Consider the following 9,542-nt stretch of genomic DNA (forward strand, 5'->3'; position numbering starts at 1 on the left):
ATCCTCAAATCTCCCGAAACATTAACATCTACTTTTAAACAAGCAACTGAAATAAACCACCGAATTAAGTGATGGCAATTTAATCACTGCTGCAGGTCCTATAAGCAGTTTGATACTCCAGCCCATCCCGCAGTCATCACCATCATGGATAGTGTTTATTGAGCAGTTACTGTGTGCACAGCAGTGTAGCTACTAAGTGCTTGAGAGAATACAATCCAAAAGAACTTGGTACACTGCTCTGCACAAAGTAAGCGCCTAATAAATACTATTGAATGAATGGAACTGGCAGACATGTTTTCTGCCCACAGTGAGCTTACAGTCTAGAGGAAAACTGCTGCCTCCCTTAACTTGAGTTTATTTTAATGTCTGTCTCCCCCATTAGTCGGTAAACGCCTGGCACAACACTTGGCACAATGTTCTGCACTCAGTAAGCACTCAATAAATACTACTGATGATGATGATGATGATGATAGGTGCTGTGGGTCTCGGGGTGGAGCATCATCATCATCAATCGTATTTATTGAGTGCTTACTGTGTGCAGAGCACTGAACTAAGCGCTTGGGAAGTACAAGTTGGCATCATATGGAGACAGTCCCTACCCAACAGTGGGCTCACAGTCTAAAAGGGGGAGACAGAGAACAAAACCAAACACACTAACAAAATAAAATAAATAGAATAGATATGTACAAGTATCTGCAGCCATGATTAAATTGCTGTCACTTAATTCAGTAGCACGGTGCTTAGTACACAGCTCTGCACACAGTATGTGCTCAATAAGTGCCACTGAGTGATTGATTAGGTTGAGTTATAACTGAGAATTCTATAGAAAACCCAGAGCAAATGTCAAATCTCTGGCACAAACCCGATTCGGATTTAACAACCTGGAGCCTTAAAACGACGCGACAGTAGCTGCTTTCCAAGGGGGGCCAGGACGCCTCCTGGTGAAACCCGGCCAGTCAGTCTGCCGGCCCGTCGTACTTATTGAGCGCTTATTGTGTGCAGAGCACTGTACTAGACGCTTGGAAGAGTTCCCCATAATGGTACAACCGCCACATTCCCCGCCATAGGGAGTTTATAGTCTAGAGGGGGGGAAAGAGCCACTAATAGAGATAAATAAAATTACAGATAAGTGCAGAAGCGCTGTGTGGCTGGGGGGAGGAGGGGGTGCACACAGTAAGCGCTCAATAAATACGACTGAACGAACGAGCAAGTCAAGGTGACGCAGGAGGGAGTGGGAGGAGAGGAAAGTCCAAGAGGTTGGCTGCATTTGCGCAAGGCTGCTTTCCGCCAACTCCCAGCTCGAAATCCAGTTTGCCTGACGGCGATTCTTTCCCGTTGGGTTTATCTTAATTAATGCACCTCGTCGGGTGAGTCCGATTAGGCCGCTACTGCTGGAGCGCAGGTGAGTGGAGCCCGGGGCCCCGCATCATTCATTCATTCAGTCGTATTTATTGAGCGCTTACTGTGTGATGAGCACTGTACTAAGCGCTTGGGAAGTCCAAGTTGGCAACACATAGAGACGGTCCCTACCCAACAGCGGGCTCACAGTCTGGGGGGGGAGACAGACAACAAAACAAATTAACAAAATAAAATAAATAGAATAAATATGTACAAGTAAAATAGAGTAATAAATATGTACAAACATATATACATATGTATATATACATATACACACATATACGCCGCCAGACCGGGAAACAACCGACCCCTTCCCGCTTGCATCCATCCCGCATCCCGATCTGTTGCCGAATTGTACTTTCCGAGCGCTTCGTCCAGTGCTCTGCACACCGTAGGCGCTCAATCAATACGACGGAATGAGTGAGACGTCGGATCGGGCGAGAGGTTTGCGAGACCCCCCCGCCACGGAGCCCACCAGGCTCTAGGCTGTGAGCTCGCTGTGGGCAGGGATCGCCTGTCTCTCTTTACGGCTGGATGGGGCTTCCCCGAGCGCTCACTACAGTGTTCGGCGCGCAGAAAGCGCTCCTAAAATCGACTGAACTGAATGAACGAGTTGGCACGCGTTAAGCAGCCCAAAACCTGAAGTGACCAGCGGAGAAAAAACTTATTGACTTATTCCACTGAGCGAAAGGGGGGTTGGGGGAGAGTCCTTTACCCCCCTTTATCTGAGAAGCAGCACGGCCAGGCGGCTAGAGCCCGGGCTGGGAGTCCGAAGGTCATGGGTTCTAATCCCGCCTCCGCCACTGTGTGACCTTGGCCAAGTCGTTTCCCTTCCTCTGGGCCTCAATCCCCTCATCTGTCAAAATGGGGATGGAGACGTGGGACAACCTGATCACCTTGACACCTCCCCAGCGCTTAGAACAGTGCTTCGCACATAGGAAGCACTTAATAAATGCCATTATTATTATTATTATTATTACTAAGCACTTGTTAACTTAAGTACAATTGGGCAACAAGCCCTGCCCACAACAGGCTCACAGTCTAAAAGTGGGGGAGGGGGGTGGATCTACCCCAGCACTTAGAACAGTTTTTGGCAGCTAGTAAGCGCTTAACATACACAGTAACGATTGTTAGTTGGTCATATCGGCCCAGGGGCTTAGATGTATATATGTTTGTACATATTTATTACTCTATTTTATGTGTACATATTTATTCTATTTATTTTATTTTGTTAATATGTTTTGTTCTGTTGTCTGTCTCCCCCTACTAGACTGTGAGTCCGCTGTTGGGTAGGGACCGTCTCTATATGTTGCCAACTTGGACTTCCCAAGTGCTTAGTACAGTGCTCTGCACACAGTAAGCGCTCAATAAATACGATTGATTGATCGGTATCCGCCCCGGGGCTTAGATGTATATATGTTTGTACGTATTTATTACTCTATTTATTTTACTTGTACATATTTATTCTATTTATTTTATTTTGTTAATATGTTTTGTTTTATTGTCTGTCTCCCCCTACTAGAACGTGAGCCCACTGTTGGGTAGGGACCGTCTCTATATGTTGCCAACTTGGACTTCCCAAGCGCTTAGTACAGTGCTCTGCACACAGTAAGCACTCAATAAATACGATTGACTGATTGATTGATATCCGCCCCGGGGCTTAGATGTATATATGTTTGTACATATTTATTACTCTATTTATTTTACTTGTACATATTTATTCTATTTATTTTATTTTGTTAATATGTTTTGTTTTGTTGTCTGTCTCCCCCTACTAGAACGTGAACCCGCTGTTGGGTAGGGACCGTCTCTATATGTTGCCAACTTGGACTTCCCAAGCACTTAGTACAGGGCTCTGCACACAGTAAGCGCTCAATAAATACGACTGAATGAATGAATGAATGAATGGCAGCTAGTAAGCGCTTAACATATACAGTAATGACTGTTACTGGGTCGTATCTGCCCCATCGTTTAATCCGGTGCCGGGCCCGTAGTAAGCGCCCTTCTGATCCATTCATTCACTCAATCGTATTTACTGAGCGCTTACTGTGTGCGGAGCACTGTACTAACCGCTTGGGAAGTCCAAGTTGGCAACATACATTCATTCAATCGTATTTACTGAGCGCTTACTGTGTGCAGAGCACTGTACTAAGCGCTTGGGAAGTCCAAGTTGGCAACATTCATTCATTCATTCAATTGTATTTATTGAGCGCTTACTGTGTGCAGAGCACTGTACTAAGCGCTTGGGAACTCCAAGTTGGCAACATTCATTCATTCAATCGTATTTATTCATTCATTCATTCAATCATGTTTATTGAGCGCTTACTGTGAGCAGAGCACTCTACTAAGCGCTTGGGAAGTCCAAGTTGGCAACATATAGAGGCGGCCCCTACCCAACAGTGGGCTCGCAGTCTAGGAGGGGGAGAACGCTTACTGTGTGCAGAGCACTGTACTAAGCGCTTGGGAAGTCCAAGTTGGCAACATATAGAGACGATCCCTCCCCAACAGCGGGCTCACAGTCTAGAAGGGGGAGACAGGCAACAAAACAGAACATATCAACAAAATAAACTAAATAGAATAAACACGTACAAGTGAAATACAGTAATAAATGTGTACAAAGAAGAAGTAGCGTGGCTCAGTGGAAAGAGCCCGGGCTTTGCAGTCAGAGGTCATGGGTTCGAATCCCGGCTCTGCCACATGTCTGCTGTGTGACCTTGGGCAAGTCACTTAACTTCTCTGAGCCTCAGTTACCTCATCTGTAAACTGGGATTAAGATTGTGAGCCCCCCTCCGTGGGACAACCTGATCACCCTGTTACCTCCCCAGTGCGTAGAACAGTGCTTTGCACACAGTGAGTGCTTAATAAAATGCTATCATTATTATTATCATTATTTGGAGTCAGAGGTCATGGGTTCGAACCCCGGCTCTGCCACAGGTCTGCTGTGCGACCTTGGGCAAGTCACTTCGCTTCTCTGAGCCCCAGTTCCCTCATCTGTAAAATGGGGATTATGACTGCGAGCCCCACATGGGACAAGCTGATCACCCTGTATCCTCCCCAGCGCTTAGAACAGTGCTTGGCACACAGTAAGTGCTTAATAAAATGCTATCATCATTATTATTATTATTATTATTTGGAGTCAGAGGTCATGGGTTCGAACCCCGACTCTGCCACGTCTGCTGTGCGACCTTGGGCAAGTCACTTCGCTTCTCTGAGCCTCAGTTACCTCATCTGTAAAATGGGGATGATGACTGTGAGCCCCCATGCGGGACAATCTGATCACCCTGCACCCCCCCCTCCCCCAGTGCTGAGAACGGTGCTTTGCACACAGTAAGCGCTTAATAAAATGCTATCAGTACTATTATTATTATTTGGAGTCGGAGGTCATGGATTCGAACCCCGGCTCTGCCACTTGGGCAAGTCACTTCACTTCTCTGAGCCTCAGTTCCCTCATCTGTAAAATGGGGGGTGATGACTGTGAGCCCCCATGTGGGACAACCTGATCACCTTGTATCCCCCCGGCGCTTAGAACGGTGCTCAGCACATAGCAAGCGCTTAACAAATGCCGTTATTATCATCATCATCATTACAAACACGTATCCGGGTGCTGTGGGGATTATCATTACTATTACAGCCTGGCTCAGTGGAAAGAGCACGGGCTTTGAAGTCAGAGGTCATGGGTTCGAATCCCGACTCCACCACATGTCTGCTGTGTGATCGTGGGCAAGTCACTTCACTTCTCTGGGCCTCAGTTCCCTCATCTGTAAAATGGGGATTAAGACTGTGAGCCCCACATGGGACAACCTGATCACCCTGTATCCTCCCCAGCGCTTAAAACGGTGCTTTGCATACAATAAGCGCTTAATAAAATGCTATCACTATTATTATTTGTAGTCAGAGGTCATGCGTTCGAAATCCGGCTCTGCCACTTGGGCAAGTCACTTCACTTCTCTGAGCCCCAGTTCCCTCATCTGTAAACTGGGATTAAGACTGTGAGCCCCCCGTGGGACCACCTGATCACCTTGTAACCGCCCCAGCACATAGAACGGTGCTTTGCACACAGTAAGCGCTTAATAAAATGCTATCATTATTATTATTATTATTATTATTATTATTATTATTATTATTTGGAGTTAGAGGTCATGGGTTCGAACCCCGGCTCTGCCACTTGGGCAAGTCACTTCACTTCTCTGAGCCCCAGTTCCCTCATCTGTAAAATGGGGGATGATGACTGTGAGCCCCCATGCGGGACCACCTGATCACCTTGTATCCCCGCAGCGCTTAGAACAGTGCTCGGCACATAGTAAGCGCTTAACAAATACCATGATTATTATTATTATTATTATTCTCTGGGCCTCAGTCTCCTCATCTGTAAAATGGGGATGAAGACTGCGAGCCCCCCACGGGACAACCTGATCACCCTGTATCCTCCCCAGCGCTTAGAACGGTGCTCGGCACGTAGTAAGCGCTTAACAAATGCCATGATTATTATTATTACTATTATTATTATTATCATTATTCTCTGGGCCTCAGTCCCCTCATCTGTAAAATGGGGATTAAGCCTGCGAGCCCCCCATGGGACAACCTGATCACCCTGTTTCCTCCCCAGCGCTTAGAACGGGGCTCGGCACGTAGTAAGCACTTAACAAATGCCATGATTATTATTATTATTACCATTATTCTCTGGGCCTCAGTCTCCTCATCTGTAAAATGGGGATTAAGACTGCGAGCCCCACACGGGACAACCTGATCACCCTGTATCCTCCCCAGCGCTTAGAACGGTGCTCGGCACGTAGTAAGCGCTTAACAAATGCCATCATTATTATTATTATTCTCTGGGCCTCAGTCTCCTCATCTGTAAAATGGGGATTAAGCCTGCGAGCCCCCCATGGGACAACCCGATCACCCTGTATCCTCCCCGGCGCTTAGAACGGTGCTCGGCACGTAGTAAGCGCTTAACAAATGCCATGATTATTATTATTACTATTATTATTATTATCATTATTCTCTGGGCCTCAGTCCCCTCATATGTAAAATGGGGATTAAGACTGCGAGCCCCCCATGGGACAACCTGATCACCCTGTATCCTCCCCCGCGCTTAGAACGGTGCTCGGCGCATAATAAGGGCTTAACAAATGCCTATTATTATTATTATCATTACTCTCTGGGCCTCAGTCTCCTCATCTGTAAAATGGGGATTAAGCCTGCGAGCCCCCCATGGGACAACCCGATCACCCTGTATCCTCCCCAGCGCTTAGAACGGTGCTCGGCACGTAGTAAGCGCTTAACAAATGCCATTATTATTATTATTATTATTCTCTGGGCCTCAGTCTCCTCATCTGTAAAATGGGGATTAAGCCTGCGAGCCCCCCACGGGACAACCCGATCACCCTGTATCCTCCCCAGCGCTTAGAGCGGTGCTCGGCACGTAGTAAGCGCTTAACAAATGCCATTGTTATTATTATTATTATTATTATTACTATTATTATTATCACTATTCTCTAGGCCTCAGTTCCCTCACCTGTAAAATGGGGGGTGATGACTGTGAGCCCCATGCGGGACCACCTGATCACCTTGTATCCCCCCAGCGCTTAGAACGGTGCTCGGCACATAGTAAGCGCTTAACAAACGCCATTATTATTATTATTATTATTATTATTATTATTATTATCATTATTATTACAAGCACGTATCCGGGTGCTGCGGGGAGGGACCCCCGGGGCTTACCGATGCCCGGAGCCACGTAGATGAAGTAGAGGCAGGACGAGGACAGGGAGAAGAAGAAGAGGAAGGCGAGGAGGGAGCGGTTGGACAGGCGCAGCAGGCGGCGGAGGGGCGGCATGGCGGCGGTCCTGGGCCTCATCACCCCCACCTGGGGCCTCGACGACGACAAGGCTGAGGCAGCGATGGCTGAGGAGGCGATGGCTGAGGAGAAAAACGCTGAGGAGAAGAAGGCTGAGGCGATGGCTGAGGAGGAGAAGGCTGAGGAGAAGAAGGCTGAGGAGAAGAAGAAGGCCTCCCGGTCCGGGGCCGGGGCCCGGGCCCCCCGGGCGGTGGCGGGGAGCCCGGCTGGCTCCGCCTCCTCATGCCGGGCGGGCGCGCGCCGGAGGAGGCTGCTGAGGAGGCTGAGGCGCTTGAGGAGGAGGAGGAGGCTGAGGAGAAAGCCCGGGGGGGCAGGAGGAGGAGGAGGAGGAGGAGGAGGAGGAGGAGGAGGAGGAGGAGGAGGAGGAGGAGGAGGAGGCGGGGCCGCTGCGGCTCGGGACACCCGCGGGGAAACGGCCGGACGGGGCCTCCTCGTGCTCGTGCCCGCGCCCGTGCCCGCGCTCGTGCTCGCGCCCGCGCCGCCCGGGCAGCATCCCCGCCGCCCGCCCGCTCTCCCTCAGCCGGCGGCGGACGACGGGACCGCGCCTCTGCGGGACGGGGCGGGGCCAAGGCGCGCGCATGCGCGCCCCCCAGCCCCGCCCCTCTCCCCCTTCTAATCACCCATAGTAAATCCCGACTCTGCCCCTTGTCATCATCATCATCATCAATCGTATTTATTGAGCGCTTACTGTGTGCGGGGCGCTGGACTGAGCGCTTGGGAAGGACAGATTGGCAACGTATAGAGGCGGTCCCTACCCAACAGTGGGCTCCCAGTCTAAAATTGCCTAGAATTCCTCAACAACAACTCTCTCCTCGACCCCCTCCAGCCTGGCTTCCGTCCCCTTCATTCCACGGAAACTGCGCTCTCAAAGGTCACCAATGACCTCCTGCTTGCCAAATCCAAGGGCTCCTACTCTGTCCTAATCCTCCTCGACCTCTCAGCTGCCTTTGACACTGTGGCCCACCCCCTTCTCCTCCACACGCTATCTGACCTTGGCTTCACAGACTCTGTCCTCTCGGGTTCTCCTCTTATCTCTCTGGTCGTTCATTCTCAGTCTCTTTTGCAGGCTCCTTCTCCCCCTCCCATCCCCTTACTGTGGGGGTTCCCCAAGGTTCAGTGCTTGGTCCCCTTCTGTTCTCGATCTACACGCACTCCCTTGGTGACCTCATTCATTCCCACGGCTTCAACTATCACCTCTACGCTGATGACACCCAGATCTCCATCTCTGCCCCTGCTCTCTCCCCCTCCCTCCAGGCTCGCATCTCCTCCTGCCTTCAGGACATCTCCATCTGGATGTCCGCCCGCCACCTAAAGCTCAACATGTCGAAGACTGAGCTCCTTGTCTTCCCTCCCAAACCTTGTCCTCTCCCTGACTTTCCCATCTCTGTTGACGGCACTACCATCCTTCCCGTCTCACAAGCCCGCAACCTTGGTGTCATCCTCGACTCCGCTCTCTCATTCACCCCTCACGTCCAAGCCGTCACCAAAACCTGCCGGTCTCAGCTCCGCAACATTGCCAAGATCCGCCCTTTCCTCTCCATCCAAACCGCTACCCTGCTAATTCAAGCTCTCATCCTATCCCGTCTGGACTACTGCACTAGCCTTCTCTCTGGTCTCCCATCCTCGTGTCTCTCTCCACTTCAATCCATACTTCATGCTGCTGCCCGGATTATCTTTGTCCAGAAACGCTCTGGACATATTACTCCCCTCCTCAAAAACCTCCAATGGCTACCGATCAATCTGCACATCAGGCAGAAACTCCTCACCCTGGGCTTCAAGGCTGTCCATCACCTCGCCCCCTCCTACCTCACCTCCCTTCTCTCCTTCTACTGCCCAGCCCGCACCCTCCGCTCCTCCACCGCTGATCTCCTCACCGTACCTCGCTCTCGCCTGTCCCGCCATCGACCCCCGGCCCACGTCATCCCCCGGGCCTGGAATGGCCTCCCTCTGCCCCTCCGCCAAGCTAGCTCTCTTCCTCCCTTCAAGGCCCTGCTGAGAGCTCACCTCCTCCAGGAAGCCTTCCCAGACTGAGCCCCTTCCTTCAGCTCCCTCTCCATCCCCCCATCTTACCTCCTTCCCTTCTCCACAGCACCTGTATATATGTATATATGGTTGTACATATTTATTACTCTATTTATTTATTTACTTATTTTACTTGTACATTTCTATCCTACTTATTTTGTTGGTATGTTTGGTTCTGTTCTCTGTCTCCCCCTTTTAGACTGTGAGCCCACTGTTGGGTAGGGACTGTCTCTATGTGATGCCAATTTGTACTTCCCAAGCG

At 50.1% G+C, this 9,542-nt stretch overlaps 1 protein-coding gene across 1 annotated transcript in view; it reads right to left on the minus strand.

Moving 5' to 3' along the window:
- B4GALT6 (beta-1,4-galactosyltransferase 6) overlaps positions 1-7,332 on the minus strand; it is a 48,990-nt gene extending 41,658 nt beyond the window's left edge. Inside the window, exon 1 of the mRNA XM_038766470.1 lies at positions 7,123-7,332. Within this exon, the coding sequence (XP_038622398.1) occupies positions 7,123-7,258 (136 nt within the window). The 5' untranslated portion in view covers positions 7,259-7,332. The remainder of the gene's footprint in view (positions 1-7,122) is intronic.
- Between the last annotated feature and the right edge of the window lie 2,210 nt (positions 7,333-9,542).

The sequence above is a fragment of the Tachyglossus aculeatus genome, chromosome 25 (assembly GCF_015852505.1).
Source record: "Tachyglossus aculeatus isolate mTacAcu1 chromosome 25, mTacAcu1.pri, whole genome shotgun sequence".
In the NCBI taxonomy this organism is placed as follows: domain Eukaryota; kingdom Metazoa; phylum Chordata; class Mammalia; order Monotremata; family Tachyglossidae; genus Tachyglossus; species Tachyglossus aculeatus.